Source organism: Tursiops truncatus, chromosome 11 (assembly GCF_011762595.2).
Source record: "Tursiops truncatus isolate mTurTru1 chromosome 11, mTurTru1.mat.Y, whole genome shotgun sequence".
Taxonomy (NCBI): domain Eukaryota; kingdom Metazoa; phylum Chordata; class Mammalia; order Artiodactyla; family Delphinidae; genus Tursiops; species Tursiops truncatus.
The window spans coordinates 89,661,878-89,687,933 of record NC_047044.1 but is presented as its reverse complement, the minus strand read 5'-3'; the positions used below and the strand labels follow the sequence as shown (position 1 = coordinate 89,687,933).

At 38.6% G+C, this 26,056-nt stretch overlaps 1 protein-coding gene across 11 annotated transcripts in view; it reads left to right on the top strand.

Moving 5' to 3' along the window:
• Window positions 1-2,620: 2,620 nt before the first annotated feature.
• Window positions 2,621-26,056, top strand: part of MGST1 (microsomal glutathione S-transferase 1) — a 161,477-nt gene continuing 138,041 nt past the window's right edge. For 5 of the 11 annotated variants that reach the window (XR_012324511.1, XR_012324510.1, XR_012324509.1 and 2 more), the window contains exon 1: window positions 11,498-12,020. Coding sequence is in view for 7 of the 11 variants with exons in the window: in XM_073788994.1 (XP_073645095.1) it covers window positions 11,652-12,020 (369 nt within the window). In the remaining 4 variants the exon portion in view is untranslated. The other 6 variants (XM_019936980.3, XM_019936974.3, XM_019936990.3 and 3 more) reach the window with 6 other exon arrangements.

The following is a 26,056-nucleotide window of genomic DNA, read 5'->3' as shown; positions in this document are numbered from 1 at the left end:
GAGAGCGTCTTGTGAAATAAAGGGCCTAAGTATCTTTGGCCAAAGGAACTAATCAAATATTTGGATTTCTGATCAAATATATTTATTATTGTATTTTACGTTAAAATGTAATACATGTTATGATGGACACTTTCAACAATAAAGAGAAGTATAAGGAAGAAAATGGAAATCATATGGATGACTTTAAGCCAGGGAAAATAACTATCACCATTTAGTTTATTTTCTTCTGGTCTTTTTGTGTTTGTGTGTGTGTGCATGCACACAGGCACAATGTTTTTCAACAAACTTAGGGCTCTGTACATTTATATACCGTACATTTAAAGGTGAGTAAGAGTAGACTAGTAGGAGTGTTAAAATACAAAAGTAATTAAATTACAGTTTAATGTAAACATACTATAAAGGAGGTAAATATAATCTGCTGCAATAGTTCAGCAGAAATGAAGTCACTTTTACCTAGGTAAAAGCTTCAAAACAAGAAGCTCTATGGATTTCAGATAGACTGATGTGAGAGAGAAGATATTCTCAGATAAGTCAACAGAGGGTATTGCAATGGAAATGGGGGGAACCAGTGTCAATTGACAAACCCCAGAGTAGACAATCCATCTAGACTCTCCCCCTAGTCTCTGCTTTCTCTGCCTGGCTTGGGATTTCATACATAGGCAGATCTCATTTTATTGCACTTCACAGACACTGTGCTTTTTACAAGTTGAAGGTTTGCGGCAACCCTGCATTGAGAAAGTCTATCAGCGCCATCTTTCCACCAGCATTTGCTCACTTCGTGTCTCTGTGTCACATTTTGATAATTCTCACAATATTTTAAAGACTGCACCAGCAAAAAGATTACAACTCGCTAAAGACTTTTATGATGGTTAGCATTTTTTAGCAATAAAGTATTTTTTAAAGGTATGTACATTATTTTTTTGGACATAATGCTTTGCACATTAAAGAGACTACGTATAGTGCAAATATAACTTTTACTTGCCATGGGAAACCAAAAAATTTCTATGACTTTCTTTACTGTGATATTCACTTTATTGTGGTGGTCTGGAACTGAACCTGGAATATCTGCAAAGTATGCCTGTACAGTTAAGATAGCAGCATTATTTACAATTGCCAATGTATGGAAGCAACCTAAGTGTCCATCAACAGATGAATGGATAAAGAATAAGTGGTATTTTATATATATATATATATATATATATATATATATATATATATATACACACACACACAGTGGAATACTACTTGGCCATAAAAAAGAATGAAATTTTGCCATTTGCAACTACATGGATGGAGAACTTGGAGGGTATTATGCTAAGTGAAATAAGTTGAAAGACAAATACTGTATGATATCAATTATATGTGGAATTAAGAAAACAAAACAAACTGGTAAATATAACAAAAAAGAAACAGACTCACAGATACAGAGAACTAACCAGTGGTTACCAGTGGAGAGGGAAGAGGGGAGGGGCAACATAGGGGTAGGGGATTAAGAGGTACAAACTACCATGTGTAAAATAAATAAGCTACAGAGTTATATAGTACAATACAGGGAATATAGCTAATATTTTATAATAACTATAACAGTACCCAAAAGAGTACTTATGTATAACTCAAGTTTCTCTCTGTGAAAAGAGTATGAAAATCACTAAACAGACATTTTGAAAATAAACAGTACATCTTAGTTCAAGAATAAAAATTGTGAAATTCGTATTAGGGAAAGTTTTCTATTTTATGATTCCCAGACACCCTCAAAAAAAGTTGGCAAATAAAAAAGAGAGAGGGTTTAAATAGTTCTATGTGAGATAGAAGAGACGTAAAAAGAAGAGAGGTTTACTAGAGTAGAAACCTTAGAAACCAGGGCCAGTAGTTCAGCGGGAACAGTTAATTATTTTATAATAACTATTTTAAAATTGTGAATCATTACCTTGTACATCTGAAAGATATATAATATTGTACATCAACTATACCTCAAAGAGTTTGTATACTGGCCCCATAAGCTATTAAAATAGTTTGGCGTTCCTAAACCACTGCTGACAGAGATGATGGGGGATGGAAACTTCATAGAGTTGACATAAAGTGTCCTGTCACCGCCAATGTAGAGCAATCTCTTTTCAGATCTCATGTGAAGCAGGAAGCAACACTTTCATCTTAATAGGGGTTTAAACCCCACCCCTATCTTTCCTATGCTGTGTGAGTAGCAGAATAGAAGGTCATTGATCTTACAAAGAGATGGAGGACATGGAGACCATCATTGCCTGCCGCCAGTCAGCACTTTCCATAGACGTCCTATACAGACTTGCATATGTATAGACTGCACTGTGAGCAAGTGTCCAAGTAAAGACTGAGACTTCACAATAAGGTTTCCAAAACAAGATGCAGCATAGGTTTTACTGGACAAAAACAGAGTAGAACATGTAGGGGAAAAGTCCATTCTGAAGCAAGTTATTGCGTTATTGAGCTATTGAATCCAATGATTGCCAGTTTCTCCCCAAGGGGGAACTGGCACTGTGATCAGAGCCTGCGGTGTGTTCATTGTATATTAGTTGTTTAACCAAGACATGGCTGTGCTCAGGAGGCGTCTACATTCTCAACTTGTTTGTTGGAGCCCAGCTTAGCACCTCTCATGAGTTCCTGACGAAAAACCAATTCCTTAAGTCTTTAGAGGGTTGGATACTTCACTGAAGACTGATGGGAAAAGAAGAGGAGGGTTACATTACATACTGTGCTTAGAATCCTCATTTGAAAATCCTCATTAGCTATGTCTCTTCTCCCTCTGAAGTTCCTCTTTTTCACTAGCCACTTCCTCTCTTTCTCCATCCTTCTCCTAACTGTTCCTGCTCACCTTCTGGCCCTGGTTTGTAAGGTTTCTGCTCTAGTAAGCCTGACTGCTTTTCATGTCTCTTCTATCTCACATAGAACTATTTAAACCCTCTCTCTTTTTTAATTTGCCAACTTCTGAGGGTGTCTGGAAATCGTAAAATTGCAAACTTTCCTAATACGAATTTCACAATTTTTATTTGTGTACTAAGATGTACTGTTTATTTTCAAAACGTCTGTTTAGTGATTTTCATACTCTTTTCACAGAGAGAAACTTGAGTTACACGTACTTACTCTTTTGGGTACTGTTATAAGTGGGTGCACGTACAGTTGACCTCACTGTCGCTGTCAAGATTTTGATGCCATAGAAGTTGACCAAACCAGGTAAGAAGACTCATCCCATTTTCTAAGTACTTTAACTGTCATCCAATCTGATGCATCTTACAGATGAGATTGGAAAGACAGATCAGTTGAAATCATTGTTTCTTTTTTTTTCCTTGTTTATTGATTGATTGATTTTTTTTACGTCTTTATTGGAGTATAATTGCTTTACAATGTTGTGTTAGTTTCTGTTGTACAACAAAGTGAATCAACTATATGTATACATATATCCCCATATCCCCTCCCTCTTGAACGTCCCTCCCACCCTCCCTAACCCACCCCTCTAAGTGGTCGCAAAGCACCAAGCTGATCTCCCTGTGCTATGCAGCTGCTTCCCACTAGCTATCTGTTTTACATTTGGTAGTGTATATATGTCCATGCCACTCTCTCACTTCACCCCAGCTTACCCTTCCCCACCCCCCGTGTCCTCAAGTCCATTCTCTATGTCTGCGTCGTTATTCCTGCCCTGCCACTAGTTTCATCAGTACCATATTTTTTAGATTCCATGTATATGCGTTAGCATACGGCATTTGTTTTTCTTTTCTGACTTACTTCAGTCTGTATGACAGACTCTAGGTCCATCCACCTCACTACAAATAACTCAATTTCGTTTCTTTTTATGGCTGAGTAATATTCCATTGTGTATATGTGCCACATCTTCTTTATCCACTCTTCTGTCGATGGACATTTAGGTTGCTTCCACGTCCTGGCTATTGTAAATAATGCTGCAGTGAACATTGTGGTACATGTCTCTTTTCTGAATTATGGTTTTCTTAAATGCCCCAACCAAAAGATACAGACTGGCTGAATAGATACAAAAACAAGACCCATATATATGCTGTCTACAAGAGATCCACTTCAGACCTAGGGACACATACAGACTGAAAGTGAAGGGATGGAAAAAGATATTCCAAGCAAATGGAAATCAAAAGAAAGCTGGAGTAGCAATACTAGTATCAGATAAAAAAGATATTAAAATAAAGACTGTTACAAGAGATAAGGAAGGGCACTGTTGGTGGAAATCATTGTTTCTTAAGTTCTACTACAAGTTTCTAGAAGAGTGGATTGATCGCAGTTGTGCGTCAGCAGGCAGTGCTGGGTAGGCTATACTAGTAGGGAAAGGCTAAAATTGGAGAATCCAGTTTAAAAATTCTGGTGTTATTTCTGTGGTTACTGGAAAGGTATCCTCTGAAGGGAACCTGAGATAATTCTCCAATTCTACTATAGCCTGGATGAGGTATTTCTTTTGTTCTGGACAATTTATTATTTCCCATTTGGTTTTCCACCTAGGAAGGGAGCATTTTGTAAAGAAGATATGACTATCTGATCAGTGGAAAGGAACAACTCCCCTTTTTTACCTAATAAATTGAATTCTGATTTATAAATCAGCAATAATAAATCTAGTAGTATGAATTAATTTTGGAGAGACTGAACACTTGTCTGGGCCAATAAAAAGGAAATATTTAAAATATTTTAATATTAAGTTAAATACTTAAATGTAAAATAAAGACAGAGGCATCTGTGTGGCATCTTAGCCATGTTCCCACCCTCCCCTTTATTTTATTTATTTATTTATTTAATTTATTTATTCGTTCATTTATTTATTTATTTAGGCTGCGTAGGGTCTTTGTTGCTGTGCGTGGGCTTTCTCTAGTTGTGGTGAGCGGGGGCTACTCTTCGTTGCAGTGCACGGTTCTCACTGCGGTGGCTTCTCTTATTGTGGAGCACGGGCTCTAGGCACGTGGGCTTCAGTAGTTGTGACACACAGGCTTCAGTAGCTGTGGCTTGTGGGCTCCAGAGTGCAGGCTCAGTAGTTGTAGCACACGGGCTTAGTTGCTCCGCGGCATGTTGGATCTTCCCAGATGAGGGCTTGAACCCATGTGCCCTGCATTGGCAGGCGGATTCTTAACCACTGCGCCACCAAGGAAGTCCCTCCCTTTTACTTTTTAATTGCCATATGCCATTTCAAGGTCATTAATGTCTGTTCTTCGGTTTCCTAATCTATGCAAGGAAGCTAATACTTGTTCTAAAGTGTTCTTTTAAGAAGCAAATTATCAGTAGAAGGAAAGACAGAGAGAAAAAAACTGAGGTGTTATAAAATTTTAAAGGGATTACAAGTTAACTTTATAAACAGAAATTGTTTGGCCCTTCGTTCCTGATAGACCATACCTGGTTGTACTGAAAAGGTATAAGACATTTAATTCATATAAAATATATGCCCCTGTCTATGAATGTTTACTGTCACATGCTCCATTCTTGAGCTTTGTACAATGTTGAGAAATACTTGAATTAGATTTATATTATTTCTAGGATAAAAAATTTTAGTGGATATAAATTGATAACTCCATAAAAGTTCTGTGGAATAATTGGAAAGGTGTGCACCCAAGATGAACCAAATCAGATGTTCTCAGTTCAGGGCAAATTGTTCTCTGCTCACCCTAAAACCAGTCCTTCTTAAAAACATTTAATAATCTCAGTACCTGGAGTCTCCCTTTCCTACCACTCATGCCATACCTCAGCCCTGCTTGAAAACTTGTACTGTTGCTACCACTGATATATCTGTTCTAGAAAGAAACAGGCTTTCGTTTCCAGGACTGTCAAATCAGGAGCTTTCACGGGAACACAAGGATTCACTCTATTATTGCACATCATAGAACTCATGCCTGTAGCTTGAAAATAGAAGTCTTTGGTGTAGGCATTTGCTTGTTTGACAGTTCTGTTCTAAATTTTGAAACTAGTGGTACTGTAAAGTGCCTGTCTGACGATGGTGTACCAGCGCTTAGTCATGCAAAATAATTATTGTTCACGGTTCCTTAGCTGAAGTCAATAGCTCCGTGCAAAACACAACATAATGCAGAGATCTAAAGTTACTAAATCAAAACTGAGAAAAAGAAGAATTTTAAGCAGACTTGGCAGAAAAAAATAGGTTCTACGAGATTTGCCAAGTGATTTCTCTCAGCATACGGAAGGCTCTAATATTTTTTAAAGAACCCCCATGATAGAAACCATGGTAACTTTTATTAGTATGTCCTGGTGGTTGTTGTCAGTTAACTTACATGACGTCAAAAACACGAAAGCAATTATGGAGATAGCAAATGGTGCCTACTGCTTGTTTTCTAAACTTGAAATAATATTTTCAGGTTTGCTTCTGTCAATTCAGTGTTTGAATATCTACATCCAATATATCATCTACACTGAAGGGCTTGATTAAATTAACCTAAGTGTGTATAGGACTGAATTTTTGTGGCTGGAGTGTTGGGATGCCTACCCTGGACCCATAGTAGGGCCTGTGAATCAGTATAGTGGTGCATGCAGGAAAAGTGAACATCAGTCCTACAAACGAAGAGTTATCTCTCCATGTTGCCCGAAACATTTGCCAGAGAATCTTGGCAAGATTAAGTATTGCTGCTTGAATGCAAGGGATGATGTCCTTCTTAACCCCCGGCAGACAATTGCACTTAAGAGTATCCCTCTTCTGGGAATAACAAACAGCAATATCTATCGTTTCCTTAGAAGAGGGAGAAACACAGAAAATAAACCAGGAATTTCACAGACTCTGCCATAATATATTTACCTTCAACACTTTCAATCCAGTATTAAGACAGAATTGTTAGAGATGGATATGTAATTATTTTAGACTTAGCTCATGGCCACTTTCTATAGAGTTCATGAGTTTTTAAAAAAATAATCTGTTATTGAGGTTTAATTAGTATACAGTGAAGTGCACAGATTTTAAGTATACAGTTCAATGGTTTTGACAAATGTATACTTGCATGTAACTAATATCCTGAACATTTTCATCACTCCAGAAAGTTTTCTTATGCTCCTTTCCAGCTAATTATCACCCTTATCCCACTAGAAACAACCACGTTTCTCATTGCTGTTATCATAGATTAGTTTGCCTGTTTTTGAACTTCATATAAATGAATCATAGAGTATATACTCCTTTGTGTCTCTTTTTTTTTTTTTGCTTAACATAGTGTTGAGACTTAGTCATGTTATTGTGTGTATCTGTAGTCTATTATTATTTTTAAATTGTGCTGTAGGTAGTGTTTTATATGTATATACCACAGTTTGTTTTCCCATTCTTCTGCTGATGGACGTTTAGTTTTTCCCAATTTTGGGCAATTGCATATAAAGCAGCAAAGAAATTCTTAAACAATCCTTTTTGGGTCTAAATGTCCTCTTTTCCCTTGAGTTATTCCTCAGAGTGGAAATGTTGGATTATAGCCTAGGTCTAAGTTTATCTTTATAAGAAACTACAAGACAGTTTTCCTAGTGTGAGTATCCCATTTTTTTACTCTCACAGGCAACATGTGAGAATCCCATTGCTTCACACCCTTGTCAGTATTTGATCTTGTCTGTGTTTTCAATTCTTGCCATCCTAATGTTTGGGAAGAAATATCTCATTGTGATTTTTTTTTGATGGATATTTATAACTTTAATTCAATTATATTATGAGGAAGGAGCAAAAAGTAAAAATATCAATGAACAAAGAAACAAGTCAAAAAGAGAGCTATAGAATAATACAAAGATATTTGAAGGAAGGAAGGAAGTAAAAGAGGGAAGCGTAAAGTAATGAAACGTGAAATAAACATTTAATAGAAAGGATCACAAAGCCAAAAATTGATCAAGAAAGAAGAGAAAGCACAAATAAATTCTATTATGAATAAAATGGGACCCTAACTACTGATGCAGCAAACATTAAAAAGATGAGGAAAACATTATAATAACCTCATAGTAATAAACTGCTTAGAAAATATAACTTTCCAAAACTGACCCACAAAGAAAAAGACTGAATTCTCTTCAATAACCATTTAAAAATCTGGACTGTTAGTTAAAAAAAAGTCCTACCCAAAGGGAAACATGAGGTCCAGAGGGCTTTACAGGCAAACTCTATAGAATAGTCAAGAAACAGATTATCCAAACCTTTATACAAACTCTTAAAATAATAGAAAAAGAGTGAACACTCCCAACACACTCTGTGAGGCTGGTATAACTTGATACCAAAACTAGACAAGGACAGTATAAAAACCCAGAAAACTCCAGGCTAATCTCATCCATGAACCAAGATGCAAACTCCAAACCAAAATTAACAGCAAAGTGAACCCAGCAATATATTAAAAAACTAAAGCTTCATGGCTAACTTAGGTTTATCTCAAAATGTAATCAAAATCATGATCAGGAATTGTTCATGAAACTTCAACGAAAGGGTTAAGGATAGCCAAGACTCTCCTCAAAAACTAGCTGAAAAGACTTGTCTTACTAATTATGTAATTAATAATTAAGACAGTGCATTGGTTCAGTGATAGAAAAATAGAGCTAAGGAATAAAACAATGAGCCCCGAAAGAGACCCATGTGAGTATCTCATTGTTATCTGACTGCATATCTCTGAAGACTAATGCCACTGGACACCTTTGCATATGCTTCTTAACCATTCAGATATGTTCTTTTGTGAAGTGTCTGTTCAAATCTTTTGCATACTTTTTCTATTTTTAATTATATATTTTGACTCCTAATTATTTTTATAGGTATTCTTTATATATTTGGCATACAAGTTCTTTGTTAGATAAACGTATTGAGAATATTTTCTCCCAGACTGTAGTTTGCCTATTCATCTTCTTAATGATGTCTTTTGATGAGCAGAATTCTTAATTTTGATAAAGTCCAATTTATCTTTTTTTTTCTCTTACGGATAATGCTTTTTGTGTCTGGCCTAAGAAATCTTTGCCTACTCCAAGGTCATGAAGATATTTTCCTACGTTTTGTTGTAGAAGCTTTATAGTGTTAGCCTTTAGGTCTATGATCCACCTTGAACTATTTTTGTGTATGGTGTGAGCTGGGGGTTGAAGTTCCTTTTTTTTCCATATGGCTCTCCATTTGTTCCAGCTCCATTCATTGAAAACTTTCCTTTCTCTATTGCATTGCTTTGGAACCTTTGCTGAAAATCAACTGACCAACTGAGTGTGATTCTATTTCTGGATTCTATTCTGTTCTTTTGACCCACTTGTTTATCCTAAACCTTTACCACATTCTCTTGATTAGCTTCATGAGTTTTATCATTTTTTTTTAGTCCTGTTTCTCTCATCGTGGCTTCTTTTAACTCCAGCAGGTATGAGGTTCATATTTTATTTCAGAAGTTAGTACAATTTCCAAACTCCTCTGAATCTCAGTATCTATAAAATAGGAAAAATAAGAACTCCCTTATAGGGTTTTTTGGGAGAGACAAACAATCTAGAATACCTTTAAAAAGTATACTATAATTCTAAAATAATATTTGTATGTTTAGAATGTTACTTATTTTTATTTCACTTTTTGCTTCCCTTAATCTTAAGACACGTTCTCACATGTTTACTGAAATCTCCAAGAAGGGTCTGTACCCTTAGTTTCAGATTTGTGGGGGCATCTGTTCTATGGATTTAGAGAAAAAAACAAAGATCTAAGAAAATTAAAAGGAGTGAGGGGCACCTGATTCCTTCCCACTTTACCGGAAACCTAGTCTAGTGGTGATAGCAATCCTTTCTGACATTTCTCGTTTGTCTGTTTTTTAAAAGGCAGGATCGGCTAGATTTCTAATGCAACTTTGTTCTTCCAGATCTTTCTGATTTGATCTCCATTTTCTTTGTTGTAGTGGCTACATTTTGCTGAATGACCTTTGCTCTCCCCACCCCAAATCAGTGACCTTTTAAACTGTTTTAATATTTACTGTGGAATTACTTGTCCTGAACTTTGGCTCGAGTTTCCCTGAAAGATTTCATTATAGGCTTAAAATGGAGGGTTCCAAGTTTGTACCCTTACCTCTACCCAAACTAAAACAAGCAGAAAAAATAACTCATTCTCTTCCTTACTCATCTAAGAGCATACAACAAAGATGAGCAGAAATCTAAATTTTTTCATAACCTTTTTCCTGTTACTGCTCTAGATCATACCCCAATTATCATTCTCATTGCTAAATTGAAATCTTTTCATCCTTAAGTTTAGTGGCAACTTCTTTTTTCCGGCTTTTGTGTCTACCTGATTGTAAACTCCTTGAGCACAATTATTTGATGTTATTTATCTTAGTTTTGGATTTTAGCATCAAACCAAGTGCCTTGCATTCACGACGTAACTGTCTACTAAATTCATTCATTATAGGCAAGTGCTGATTATTGTGCCAAAGACAGTTTCATATATATAACAGACAGGCAATAATTGTACATGGTTTATGGAGAGCAGGAATCCAGTATTTATTCATTGATTGATTAATAGTTTGAAGTCATTTTATAATTAGAGCATCAGATGAGTTTGGTGCTCCTTTCTTTTCAAAAACCTGTTAGAACCGCTCAACTGGAATTCTGTATATCAATTATTTAAATAATAGCTCTCTGTACCTTTTTCTGTAAATTTATCCACAAGATTAGAGCTGTATTACCTCATAATAAATGAAAAGAGTCTTTTAAATACTTGTAGTACTAAAATCCCTTGGCAGGAATTCAGAATTATCTCACATTCTGCCCTATTCCAGTCAGTGTCACAGCCAGGTTCCAGTGTACATTACCAAGACAGGAGAATAAATATATGTAGTTTTCAAAAGACACAGACAATGAAAACGAAGCACTAACGTCTGCTGATGTTAGATTTTCCGATACTTCTACTGATATGCTCCTACAGAAACTGTTCTCAGGCCTGTGATTAATTGCTGTTTCCTAGAGCAAACTGGTACATCTTACTTCCTATTTTGGTAGAATATGGATTTGTCCATCAAATCTTAGCTAGTCCTGAAGGCACCCTTTAAAGTCTAAAGGAGGTAGAATTAGGACAAAAAAAAAAAAAAAAAGGAAGTACACCACACATAGCAGGTGGTAAATGGGTGAGAAGTATGACCAAGTGAGAAGTAACGTAGATGGAAAGCATAAATCCTTAAACATGTTTACATAAAGCCATGGAAGTTAGATCCATAAATACTGTTGTGGGTACCAGGAAGCTTGGAACTATCCTTAATCTAGATATTGGTGTTAGAATAACTACACCTTCTAACCCTAACGTTCTTGAAAGTCCCTGCAAAAAACCATACTAAACTGATTGTGTAATGAATTGTGTAATGAACTGTAATGATCCAGTTTAAGCTCCTCCAGTTCCATTTTGGACTCTGAACAGGAGGGGACAGAATGAGGAGGCAAATTGTCTAGGATCACGGATTTGGAAGACTGGAAGACTATAGGTGATCTTCACCAAATGTTACATTGTGTCAGTGCCAGCCTTTCGAGGAAGCTTTGCCACCAGAGCAGGGAAAGAGAAGTTCAACAAAAGGTAATTGATTTATCAAAGACTTCTAATCAGCGTCCCCCCAGCCCCCGAGATTTGAATATTCTCTAAAGCTTTCAAAGCTTTCAACATTGAGATCTTTTAAAATTGTTTGCGGCTACATAAAAGTCGGCCTCCTTTCCCTCCTCTCCCACGCCCAAACTTGATGTGTCCCAATACAATGGCTAACGTCCCGAGGCGCTGCAGAGGGGAAATGGCCTTTCGAGAGGAGACTTTGCGCCGGCGCCAAAAAGAAGGGTTCAGAGAGGAGAACCGGTGGGCGGGGGTTACTCCAGGGGGAGAAAAATCAGGCGATTTAGGGGAGGGCCTTGGCGAGGTTGGAAGTCGTGCTTTCGGCGCCCGAGAGCAAGTTCCGAGGAAATTAACCAGAGAGGGCGTGGCGCCTGCCTCCCACCCGCCCGCCCTCGCAATGAAAGTCACCGAGCGCCTGCGCAACCCGCCTCTGGGACCAGGTCGCTGTCTTTCTCCTGCTCGGATTCACAGTACGTGCCCGGGAGGGGTGTGTAAGCGGCGGGTAAGGAGAGGGAGGCGGCGGGAAGGGGACCGGGGTGGCAGGTGTAAGCTTGAGGGTCTCTGCCGACCTGAAGCTTCTTGTTCCATGTAGCTGCTATATGTTTGCTTTTCAGTCCATCACTTTTAAAAGGGAGTTTCATTCCCGTCCCCCTTGCAGGTGAATTGTCAAGCTCCAGGACTAAAACTTGAGAGAATAAGTCTTTTTGTGTTTAAGTGATGATTGACCCACTTTGTATTCTCAGACCAAGGTAGCATCCACTTTGAAAGGGCCCCCTTGAACTTTTGGGGAATAAAAAGTACGTGCAAGTAATAGTAATCTAGAAAGTGGCTGCAGTTTAAGCAACTTCTGTTCATCCTAAGGGTGTAAAATCCTGCAGCGGCTCCGAGTTCAAGGGCAAACTGGCCTTTGTACCTCCTGAAAGACAGGACTTGCTTCTCTTGGTTTGCTTTGATAAGCCACAGAAACATTAGCAAAGTTAAAAAATAATAATAATTAACAAAGTGGAGGAGGACATGAATTAGACCCTATTAGATGAATTGGAGATTGTTAGAGTCTGCTGACTGGAACCCTGGGAGGATTCTCAGCCCCCAGGTCTGGAGGCGAAAGCCACGTGGAAGGAGTAAAGGAGAAAGGAAGCCTCCTTTGGGAGTTCAGGCCTCAGCTGTTACTGCTGTTGCTGGACTGGGGTGGTGGGGACCAGGGTGCATGCAGATTCCATCTCCCTGCTTCCTTTCAAATAGTCCCAAGGCCTCTTAGTAGTCCGGGCACCACATTTATTTTCTCCTTTTTCCTCTGCCTGTTACTCTCCAAGAACGTGCCAATTGGGCTGTAATCAAACATTGTTGAATGGCCTTGGAAACTTCTCCAGGTCTCCAGCTAACAGGCTTTAACCCAGTCTAGCCCAGTGTCCTCAGATCCCTAGCCTGCTATGAAAACTAGACACACCTTTTGCATCCCCTGGGAGTTAGGCTGGTGTTGAGTTTTACTGTCTTCTGCTTCTTCCAAAATAAGAGGCCTATGTGTGTTGACCACCTTTGTTCATCCTGAAAAATGGCAAATCGGTCCAAATTTGAATATTACTCTCTGTGGCAGACAAGGACAGTTTTTCTGAGGGTTTGTTTGAGAGTGGAGTTTCTTAAATGCTGAGTCCAGAAAAGGTCAGCATAGGCCCCTGGTAACGGCCTCCCCTCACCTCCCCCCCCCCCAGAGCCAGAAGCATTTTCCTCCCAACACCTGGGCCCTGAAACTTGCAGGCCTTGTCTGCAGTCACCTCAGTCTATTCAGTAAAATCTAGAACTCATAAACAGCAATGAGACCACTGAATTATCTTTTTTCTTTGTCTCATGGGTACTGTTCTGTTGCTTTAAAAAGTCTAAAATTGCAGAGTCATGGCCATGGGAATGCATGCTCATATACTGTGTGTTGCACAATATTGATGTGGAAAGGCTGCTATAGATAAGAGAACTTTGCTCTTTTTGGCTAACAGCCTATGAAGAGAAGAGGAATATTTCTCAGTTGGTAGTATCTATCACTCAACTGTGATAGATACTAAGGGAGCAGGGGTGGGATTCTGTGGGGTGCGGGGGACAAGACAGGAAGGGGATTTGACAGAAGGAGGTCCCCAGAAGGCCAGGGAAGTCTAAAATGTTTAGCCTTGATGGTAGATAGCCCACAAGTTCAACACTTGAGAAAGCTGGGCTCCAGTCTTGGGCCCTCCACTGTGAATTTGGGTCAATTACTCATTCTACCTCTCTGGGCCTCGGTTTCCTTATATGTTAAAGGTAGAGACAAATATTTGCTCTGAGTACCTTAGAGTTCTCCAAATTCTCAAGTGAGATAATGTGATGGCTTTTGAAAACTCTAAAATTGTATCCTCAGTGCCTAGAACAGCACTTATTTATTTACCAAATACTTGTATAGAACTTACTGGGTCCCACTGCCTTTCTAAGTACGTTATTCACTTAATGCTCACAAGAGTCCTGTGAGGGAGGAAGTATTATTAACCTCATTTTTACAGGTAAGGTAAATTAATCACAGTGGGTAAGTGGCAGAGTTGCATCCACCTGGACCACAGTCTAGTTGCACAGTCTGTGTGAGCTCGACACACAGCTCTTTGTCCTTTGTAAAGGCATCACCTCCACATTAGGGGACTGAGCCCCCCACTCTGGCGATATAGGTAGAGATATTCTCCACTGTGCCAACAAGTGCTGGACAGTAAAAGGAACAATACACTGCAAATAGAATACATCATTGGAATCATTTATTTTCTATAACTCATCACCAAGTTTCATGTTTTGCTCTGCTTACTTTTCTTAGATTATTTCTACTGCACTCCTAGACTACTCAAATCACTGAACACTTTACCCTCTGAAGTATTATTACTACTATACTGCTCTCCTCCCTCCTGGTGACCTTTCATGTACAAAGTTTCCACTAACTATTTTTAGAGTGCAGTTCCCAGGCATGATGCAGGTTCAAGGCAACTTACTGACAAATTAGCTTCAAAAAAGAAAGTCTAGATCAGCACCACCTAATTTTGTGCTGTAAATGACCCCTATTTCTTAATGCCTTGTCTTTAACTCTCCTCACCCCACCCTCAGATGTGCTGGGAGTGGACCATGTTGATCCTGAGAGGCGATTTGTGGACCCACAGTGTGTGATACCAGAAGCTCCCAAAAGCCACAGACTTGAGCTAAGGCACACTTTGGTGATTGAGAAACTCTCTGTGTAAAGGACACTTTGTGTGTTGTTCACATTTAGGGAAAAAGCCTCCCATTGACCTTTGCCTCCAACTGCTCACGTCTTTGTGTTGTTTTCCCACCAACAGGTCTGGAAGTCGTCTACTTTTTCTCTATCCTTTCTATACCCATTTCCACTGAGAGAAAACCATCCTCTAGTTGCTAAATACACTTCATTCTGAGAACATTGGTGGGGAGGTACAGAAACTGTTTGACTTTTAAAATGATGGTTGAATAGCAGCATTTCCTACTTGATAAACTTTTCTTAAATTAAAAAAAAATTAACACCTCTGCTGTGTTTCTTCGTATCTCTGTCCAGAGGCATAGGACTTAGGGCTTCCTTATTAAGCTAATTACTCTACCTGCATGCTGAAGGAGAGTGCAGTTTATTCATGACTCCCTCCCCCCGCCCCCCCCCCCCCCCCCCCCCGCCATACTAGAACAAGAGCAGATACATTAAATGTTGCTAAAAGTATTATTTTGCACTGAGAAACGTCAACTGAAAAAAACACACAACGTGAGAGCTGGGAGTTCAGCTTTAGTTGGGGCTTTCTGAGGACTGTAGCTCTTGAGGAGGTGTGGGTATCAGTATATATATGATTTTGCTGAAGCGGGTATGTGCAGTCAAACACACATCTTAGTAGAAGTTTGCTGCTGGTTGTGAGGAACAGATGTCTCCACTAATGATGTTAGTGCTTTTCTAGGTATGAGAAGATACCAAAAATTGGGCTCATAAAAATTTCTCCTGAAAATATCTAACTCTCTGAAGGCCTCTTCTGCCACTTTTCCCCAGAGCACACAGTGCCTCATTCCTGCCCTGCCCTGAACTCCTTTCAGGGTGTGTTAAAGGTCAGCGACGGCATTGGCTAGTGACTTCCTGCTAGTAGAATCAGATGGTGAGTGCTATTTTTAGTTGGCAGCATCTATCTAACATACTTGCTTTCAAGACTGCTGACTGTTGGAGGTGGGTTAATTTGCTACTGTGTGTGTGTGTGTGTATTTAAACTAAATACGATTGAGCCTTGAACAATGTGGGGGGTTAGGGGGGCCAGCCTTCCACGCAGTCGAAAATCCACGTATGACTTACCTCGCCCCCTTCTTATACTCGGTTCCTCTGTATCCATGGTTCTGCATCTGCAGATCCAACCAGCTGCTAATTGTTTAGCATGCTGGTATTTAGTATTGAAAAAATCCAAATATAAATGGACCCACACAGTACAAACCCGTGTTATTCAGGGGTCAACTGTATATTTCTATTTGTCTGAATCCAAGGAGTATATTTTTAGCCTACCTTTTAAAATAGGGGTTGCTTAAGAAGCTTTGGGTTTTTTATTTGCAAAATGGGAGTAATACTTAACTTGTAGCATAATTGGAAAAGGAAGGAAGATAACAGATGGAAGGCGGGCCAGCGCTGCCAGCTGCAGGGTAGGCACTCAGTCAGTGTTAGTTGAATCAGAATTAAGCAGTTTGCAGTCTCTTGAAGGAGACAGTGCAGTGTGGTTGGTATACAAGACGTGAGGTCAGAGACCTGGGTTTGTGTCCCAGCATGGCTGCTAAGTCTCTCAAATTTCCATTTCATTCATCTGTAGAATAGATATACTTATGAGAATTATAATTTTATGGTTATGAAAACTATGTAAGGCAATGCACATAAAGTACGTGGTATAATTGGATGTGTAGCCAAGTCTTATAAAATTAAATATACATGTATTACATATGTGATTTATGTCCCATTCAACAGTAACATACAGACAACTGCATGACCGGTAGCAGAGTATAGAAAGATACGTAGGTTTACAGATTATTGGTAGATAGATAGATTGATCAGAATGATCACTCTAGGTTGCGTGCAGGGGTTGAGTTTTAAAGGCAGGAACAGATATGGTCTACAGGAGACAACACTCCGTGCTAAGCCTGAAAAATAGCGTTTAAGCTTGGGTATGAGAAAAGATATTTGTTTATGTAGAAGACATAGAAGATGTAGGTAGTGGGGCTGATAATAGAACAGAGGAGGTTAAAAAGAATGACTCTCAGATAGTGCGGAATTTCGGCTTTACCCTAAGTTTCTACCCACTTGGACTTCAGCATCACCCGTGTGTGTCCCTGTCTCCTTCCTGAGCACTTTCCCGGTTATACTTCCGACACCAGACTCAGGGCATTACCTTCACTTTACTCCTGACTGCTTTTAGGTGGAAGTAAATATGGAATGTGAAGTGACCTGAAGACTTACATAAAGTTAATCCTCCTCCCCTTGTGCCTTCTACAAAAGCATCATAAATGCCAATTTTTCACCTTTCATTTGCAAGCCTGTTATTTTATGTTTCCATTATCCTGCTTCACCCTCTTCATGTGTGTTGATGTGAATGATGACCATGGTCTTGATGACAGCAGTGATTGTGAACAGGAGATCATAAACTTTATTGAGGGTTTTCATGGGCCAGGCACTGTGCTAGGTATGTTCCACATGTTATCTCAATTAAATCCTGACAACAACACACTAAGTTAGGAGGTATTACTATTCCTACCTTACAAATGAAGAAATTCAGTTTCACAGAGGCTAAGTCTCTCAAGCAAGGTTAATAGCAAAATGGTGTGACTGGAATTAGAACCCTGGAGTCTGAGATCTTGAATACGACTGAAAGGACAAAAGGCTGTTAAGTTGGGTTTGTAAAGGAGGACATATGTTAGAACTTAAGCATTTCTAATCAAACATTAATGATACTAAATACTATGTACGTAGTTTGATGTTTCTGAAGAGATCCATGGATTCTGTTTTTGTGTGTGTCCAACTTGTGGCTCATCTTGATGCAAAAATATGATTATATTTCTATCTTTAGAGCAGTTCACCTGTTTATTTTCACTTGTAATACCCCCTGCATTTTCATTTTCACTCAGTACTTGTTTGATGTCTTAAAGCTTAATGATATAGAACTAGAAAAAACCATAATAGTATTCATTTTGGCATTAAACCTAACTGATTATTTCTTCTTCAAATAACCCAGGATATCTCTTTTTTTTTTTTTTTTTTTTTTGCGGTACGTGGGCCTCTCACTGTTGTGGGCTCTCCCGTTGCGGAGCACAGGCTCCGGACGCGCAGGCTCAGCGGCCATGGTTCACGGGCCCAGCCGCTCCGCGGCACGTGGGGTCTTCCCAGACTGGGGCACGAACCCGTGTCCCCTGCATCGGCAGACGGACTCTCAACCACTGCGCCACCAGGGAAGCCCTACCCAAGATATCTTTAAGAACAGTGTGGTTAATGCTGCAGTATAAGCACATCAAGTGACTGTCAAGTTATTTGGGATATTTCTGTCTGCTTTTTCCTATCTTGTCTAAAATTTTTTTAAGATTCCAGACCAAAATTGAAACAATGGTCGACCTCACGCATCTAATGGAGAATGAAGTATTCATGGCCTTTGCCTCCTACACAACGATTGTTCTTTCAAAAATGATGTTTATGAGCACTGCAACTGCATTCTATAGATTGACAAGAAAGGTAAGACATTGGAGGCAGTATTTTCTTTTAAGAGTTGAGATTCTGGAAAGCAATTTTCTTAAATTATTTTTTGTAAAGCCCAGTGGCATATTGTAATACTGCAAATGAAATATGTAATCATTTGGTGCAGGTGGTTCTGATATATTTATGGAATGGGTGCTTTTTCCTAGAAACTAGTAAATAGTTTTTTCATTGTAGTTTCTACCTTTTGTCATGCCACTTAGCATATGAGATTTCTGGAGTATCAAAGTTTTCAAGGAAACTTTTTGTGATTTTGAAGTTAATTTTGCCTACTAGAGTTTAGAAAATAGTCATTTTCTAGACAGTGAACTGGTGTTTTCAGCTCTGTTACAGGTCAAGGATATGCCTTTGGGGATAGAATTAAAGTTCTTATTATCAGCAGAACCTCTTATGATTGGGATAAGACATTTGAATTTTGTGTGGTTATGCATTCTTAAGTGGATAATATTTCTACCCATTGTGATAAGAATGATTTTTTTAAAACTGGAGGCTTGGGGAGGGTGGTAGAAAGATTTTGAAACACATAACCTATATTCAGGCAGGGTTTATGACAACAGTGATGGGGGTAAAGCAAAGCTACATTGACAAAGTTAAATGCTCTTGATTGGTGTGGTCCCTGTGCCTATTCAGCAGCTTCTTTCTGGAAACCATCGTTTCTCTTTTAGTCCCTGTCCTGAGTTTTTGTCCTCCAGAGCCTTGCTTTTGTCTAGAAGTCACAGTCCTTCCTAAGGTATTTCCTCATTACTGTCTTGAGGTGTCATTTCTTCCCAGGGATATCTGCATTTTAATTGGGGGCACATACCCACATGTTTAACTCTCTAATGGGGCAAGGTGTTAGAGCAGCAGGCTATAAAGTGGCTGCTACCACCAGATCCACACTGTCCTCTAGAAATGTCATGGCACCAAGGATAGCAGAAATGTTGCTTGTCTTAAAAGGAGAAGGGAATTCCAGCTTGTGGAGTGCCAGTGATATATGTTAGGAGCCATGCCACTCTGTGTGTGTGTCGGATCATGGAAGCATTTTACATAATTGTTAGCAGTATCATGTGAGATGAGCATTACTGTTCCCATTTTATAGATGAGGAAATACATGTCAGAGAGATTAAGTAGCTTTCCCAAGGTTACACACCAATAAAGGGTGAGGCTGAGATTCAAATTCAGATTGGTTTAAATGAAAATCTCATGCACTTTACGTTGTAATACCTTTATTTACTCATGCGAAATGTATTTATTGAACATCCACTGTGTGCCAGGCAATTATTTAAGGACAAGACAGACAGATCTGACCTCAAGAGCTGATACTGTATCACACTGCTGCCCATCAGTTCTCCTCATGTCTGCTCATGTCATATTAAGAAAAATATTATAATATTTATGACGTTCCTCAGCTTAAATTAAGGCTAATTTTAGAGTTCGTGTTTTTCTTTATTATATATTATTAAATACTGGGACATACTTAAATATTTTTAAATGCATGTTTCAAGTTTCAGGGAATGGGGAACTCATTTCAAACATCATAATAATGACAGGAAGGAATGCATGAAGTATGCCCTAGAACATGTCCTTGGTGTTTATAGGAATGCGATTCAACTTCTTATATTTCACTGTATTGTTCAACGCAAACTTCTAGTTAATTCAGAAAAAGAAAAGAGGCACACATATCCTAACAAAGTACAAAATACTTTTCCTGCCCCTCACCCTTTTATGCTGCATGCCTGTTCTCTGATATCCTTGGCAAGTAAACGTATGACTTTCATATGAGCCAACCAGTTAGAAATATTAATACTCTTGAGGGCAAGTGCACCAACATTACTGTAAAAAAATGCCAGTTCACCGTAATAGTCAATGAGGACTTAGAATTATGCTCTGTTTTTCCATTTTGGCTTCCTTTTCCCTATTTTTATACACTGGTTTTTATTTACGTTATTTATGCTTCTCTTAAAATTTGTTTTTACACTGTTAATAAAAATTCAGATTTTAAGGAGAGATGCTTTCTGCTACCCCTGGGTTTGATCTATTGCTCCCATTTTTTTTTCATAATGGCCAACTTGGATGCCTGTATTTCCTTCCGTTAAAATGTAAATAACTTATCAGATACAGTTACCCCCGTGTTACTTGGCATTTGAAATAGGTTTTTTCCTCGTTATTTGGAATAGGTTTTTGCCAACCCAGAAGACTGCGCAACCTTTGGCAAAGGAGAGATTGCCAAGAAGTATCTTCGGACAGATGACAGAGTGGAACGTGTACGAAGGTGAACCCACTGTCTCCTGAAATGATTTACTTGATCAAAGAATTTTGGGACCAGAGTTAAGTGAGGATGTTGGGGTCTTGAAGAAAGAAGGAAGGAAAAGTCTGTCATTTTACCTAGTCCATATAATTATAGAAAATTAGCGATCTAGATGTCTCCAACTATCACTGTGATTGCACATATTTCCAATTTAGCTTTTCTGTGCACTTTGTTGGGGTTAATGACTTTGTTCTGTGTAGGGATTTATCAAAAGTAATGACAGGCAGGAGGTGAAATGAGGATGGTAGATTCTTGCAGTTTTTGTCATCTTTCTCCAGAGATGAAACTGTCAGCTTGTGTAAAAGGTTGAAGAACTAGGTATTTTTGCATAAGATTCAAAATATGAACTTGGGAAATCTCTCCCTTTCCAATCTCTCTCTCTCTCTTCTTTGTAGATATTATGTTTAATATACTGAGAATGCAATGCACAATGAAAAGCAGTAAGCCAAGATACCATCTACACAGTTTCCTAATAATACCAGGAATATACTTATTTTAAAAGCACATTGAATTCTAGTTCTGGAGTATATTTCTTAATCCTTGGCATAAAGTCATGTAAATTGCAAACTTTTTTTCATCTTTACAGAGGTATTATTGACAAATAAAATTGTAAGATGTTTGAAGTGTACAATGTCATTTGATATATGTATATGTTGTGAAAGAATTCCCTCTATTGAGTTAATTAACACATCCATCACCTCACATATTTCATTTCCCCTCCTCTCTTTTTTGGTGAGAACATTTAATTTCTACTCCTATAGCAACTTTCAGTTATACAGTAACACAATACAGTGTTATAAACTATAGTCAGCATGTTATACTTTAGATCCTCAGACCTTGTTCATCTTATGGCTGACGATTCGTACCTTTTTATCAACCTCTCCGTATTTCCCCCAACCTCTAGCGCCCTGGCTACCACTACTTTCTGTTTCTATGAATTTGATTTTTTTCCTTTTGGTAGATTCCGTGTATAAGTAATACCATATAATATTTGTCTTTCTCGGTCTTAATTATTTCATTTTGCCTAATGCCCTCCAGTTTCATCCAAATGACAGGATTTCCTTTTTTTTTTTTTAAGACTAAATAATATTCCATTGTGTGTGTGTGTGTGTATGGCTAGGTTGTTTCCATGTCTTGGCTGTTGTGAATAATGCTGCAATGAATATGGAAGTGCAGACATCTCTTTGGATAATGGTAGTTCTCTTTTTAATTGTTTGAGGACCTTCCATACTGTTTTCCATAGTGGTTGTACCAGTTTACATTCCCAGCAACAGTGTGGAAGAGTTCCCTTTTCTCCACAACCTGGCAAGCATTTTCTATCTCTTGTCCTTTTCATAGTTGCCATCGTAACAGGTATAATGTGATAACTCATTTTGATTTAGGATGATTGGTGATGTTGAGCACCTTTTATGTACCTCTTGGCCAGTTGGATGTCTTCTTTGGAAAAATGGCTAATGGGGTCTCCTTTTTTAATTGAGTTATTTTTACTTGTTTATTTGTTTTGGGCTATGGAATTGTATGAGTTCCTTATATATTTTGAATATAAGCCCTTATCAGATATGTGGTTTGCAAATATTTCCTCCCGTTCCATAAGTTGCCTTTCAATTTTGTCGATGGTTTCTTTTGCTGAGCAGAAGCTTTTTGATTTGATGTAGTCTCATTTGTTTGTTTTTGCTTTTGTTGTCTTTGCTTTTGGTGTCAAATCTAAAAAATCATTGCTAAGGCCAATGTCAAAGAACTTACCGACTGTCTTTTCCTTCTAGAAGTTTTATGGTTTCAGGTCTTATGTTCAAGTTTTTAATCCATTTTGAGTTGATTTTTCGTATGGTGTAAGATAGGGTCCAGTTTCATTATTTTGCTTGTGGAAATGTAGTTTTCCTGACACAATTTATTGCAGAGGCTGTCCTTCCCTATTGTGTATTCTTGGCTCCTTTGTAAAAAATTAATTGACTATGTATGGGTTTATTTCTGGACTCTATTCTGTTCCTTGGATCGATGTGTCTGCTTTTATGCCAATACAATACCGCCTGGATTACTATAGTTTTTTAATGTAGTTTGAAATCAGGAAGTATGATGCCTCCAGCTTTGTTTTTGTTTCTCAAGATTGCTTTGGATATTCAGGGTCATTTGTGGTTTCACACAAATTTGGGGATTTTAAGAAAGTTCTTTCAAAATGCCACTGGGATTTCGAGAGGGAGTCCATTAAATCTGTAGGTTGCTTTGGGTAGTGTGGACATTTTAGCAATATTAATAGTAATTCTTCCAATCTATGAGAAGAGAATATCTTTTCATTTATTTATGACTTTTATTTCTGTCTTCAGTGTCTTATAGTTTTCAGTGTATAGATCTTTCACCTCTTTGTTTAAATTAATTTCTAAGTATCTTATTCTTTTTGCTGCTATCTTAAATGGAATTGTTTTTTAAGTTTCTCTTTCTGATAGTTCATTGTTAGTGTATAGAAATGCAACTGATTTTTTTTCATTGTAGTTTTATTGAAATTTGAGCAAGAATTTGGCTTTGATATTCTCCAACAAAATATTTTTGTATATTGATTTCATATCCTGAGACTATACTGAATTCATTTATTACTTCTAACAGTTTTTGGTGGAATTAGGTGAGTGTTTTTAATATCATATCCTATCATCTACAAATAGAGACAGTTTTACTTCTTTCTTTCTGTTTTGGATGACTATTTCTTTTTCTTGATTAATTGCTCTGACTAGGATTTCCAGTACTATGTTGAATAAAAGTGATGAGAATGGGCATCCTTGTCTTGTTCCTGATCTTAGAGGAAAAATTTTGGGCTTTTCACCATTGAGAACCATGTTAGCTGTGGACTTGTCACATATAGCCTTTATTACATTGAAGTACATTCCATCTATAACCAGTTTGTTGTGAGTTTTTATCATGAAAGGGTTTTGGGTTGTCAAATGCTTTTTCTGCTTCTATTGAGAAGATTTTTAAAAAATTAATTTATTTGTTTATTTTTGGCTGTGTTGGGTCTTCGTTTCTGTGCGAGGGCTTTCTCTAGTTGTGGCGAGCAGGGGCCATTCTTCATGACGGTGCGCGGGCCTCTCACTGTCACGGCCTCTCTTGTTGCGGAGCACAGGCTCTAGAAGCGCAGGCTCAGTAGTTGTGGCTCACGGGCCCAGTTGCTCCGCGGCATGTGGGATCTTCCCAGACCAGGGCTCAAACCCGTGTCCCCTGCATTGGCAGGCAGATTCTCAACCACTGTGCCACCAGGGAAGCCCCTGAGAAGATTTTTATCTTTCATTTTGTTAATGTAGAGTATCACACAGATTGATGTGCAGATGTTGAACTATCCTTGCATCCCTGGAATAAATCTCACTTGATAATGGAGTATGATGCTTTTGATCCTTTCAATTAAACTGTTTAATTTGTTTTGCTAATATTTTGTTGGGGATTTTTGCCTCGTGTTCATCAGGGATATTGGCCTGTAATTTTCTTTTCTTGTAGTGTCCTTATCTGACTTGGATATCAGGGTAATACTGGATTTGTAAAATGAGTTTGTAAATGTTCCCTCCTCTTTTATTTTTTTGGAAGAGTTTGAGAAGGATCGGTTGGGTAATGTATTCTTAGTTGGTAGTTTTTTCTTACAGAACTTTGAATATATCATCCCACACTCTCTGGCTTGCAAAATTTCTGATAAAAAATTCTGCTGATAATCTTATGTGGGTTCCCTTGTATGAAACAAGTTGCTTTTCTCTTGCTGCTTTTAAGCTTCTCTCCTTGTCTTTAACTTTGATAAATTAATTATAACGTGTCTTGGTGTGGGTCTCTTTGGATTCATCTGTTTTGGTACTTTCTGAGGTTTTTGTAGTTAATGTCTATTTCTTTCTTCAGATTAGGAACATTTTCAGTCATTACTTCTTTGGGTAAGTTTCTGCCCCCTTTTCAGTCTCATACTTCTGGTACCTCTATAATGCATATATTGGTCTTTTTGAGGGTTTTCCAATAAGTTCCTTAAGCTATTGTCACTCTTCTTCATTATTTTTTCTTTTTGTTTCTCTGATGGATGAATTCTGCTGCACTGTCTTCAAGTTTGCTGAACCTTTCTTCTGCTTCATCTAATCTGTTGTGACCTCCTTTATTGAATTTTTTTAATTCAGTCATATTCTTCAGCTCTGTGATTTCTGTTTGTTACTTTAAAAATCTTTTCTATTTCTGTTGAAATTCTCACTTTGCTCATGCATTGCTCTCCTGACCTTGATGAGCATCTTATGACCAATATTTCCATCAGGTAAATCACTTATCTCTGTTTCAGTAAGGTCTGTTTCTGTAGATTTATCTTGTTCTTTTGTTTGGAACATATTTCTCTGTTTCTTTATTTTTCTTTATTCTCTGTGTTGGTTTCTGTGCATTAGATAAAACAACCACCACTCCCAGTCTTGAAAGAGTGGTCTCATGTGGGAGATGAACCTTGTCAATTAGCTTGAGCTCCTGGTTGTCTCTCAAGCCTTTGTGATTCTCCAAGCTGCCTTCTTTGTTTCTACTGGCTCCCAGTTTTTGAGTGCCAAGACTTTTCAAGTGTTCCAAAGGGGAGGATCACAGTCAGCAGCTAGCTGCAAGCAGATTGGAAGCTGGACTCTCAAACAACAGCTGGGAAAGTAGGTAGTTAAGCCCCTTCCAGAGAGAAACTGGGATTTGGGCATTTTTCCTGGGCTCAGGTGTATAGCTGTGGGGAGAGCTCTTGTACCTATTAAGAAACTGCTTCCTTGTTTGCTGTAGTCCTGTGGAAGTCATGAATGCAAGCCCCATTGGCTGTCAGAGCCAGGCAATCCAGGAGCCTGTCCCTTCAGTAGTAGCTGCAAAAGTTGGGGTGCCAGAAGTGCGTACAAGCTCCTTCCAAGGAGATACTGGCAACTTGGAGTGGGCTAGAGGGAGAAGGTGAGGGATGTGTCTTCTGGCTTCTCCAGTCTCTGAGGAGGATTATAGCCAGCCCCTAGATGCATACTGAATTAGAAGCCTGACCCTCAGCAGCAGCTTTAAAATATACAGATGAATGCCTTTTAGGGAAAGACTGGAAGATGGACATTTTTGTCTGCTCCCTCTTCACTGAGCCTTGGGGGTGGGGGTAGCTGCGGCAAGTGCTTGTGCTTGTTGAGAACTGCTTCTTTGTTTGCTGTATTCCTGTGGGACTTGTGAATGGTAGCACTATTGGCTGTCAGAGCCAGGTGATCCAGAGACCCATCACTTGGGCTGCAGCCATAAAAGCTGAGGTACAGATGTGTGTAAGCTCCTTCTGGGGAGATACTGGCGACTTGGTTTGGGCTAGAAGGAGAAAATGGAGCAGGTGTCTACTGGCTTTCCTAGGAAAGATCAAAGCCAGACCCTAGATGCAGGCTAACTGGAAGCTTGACCTTTAGGTAGCAGTTTTTAAAGTATGCAGGTGGATCTCTATCTGGGAAAGACTGGGAGGTCGGCATTTTTGCCTGTTCCCTCTGTACTGAGTCCTGGGAGAATAGCTACAACAAGT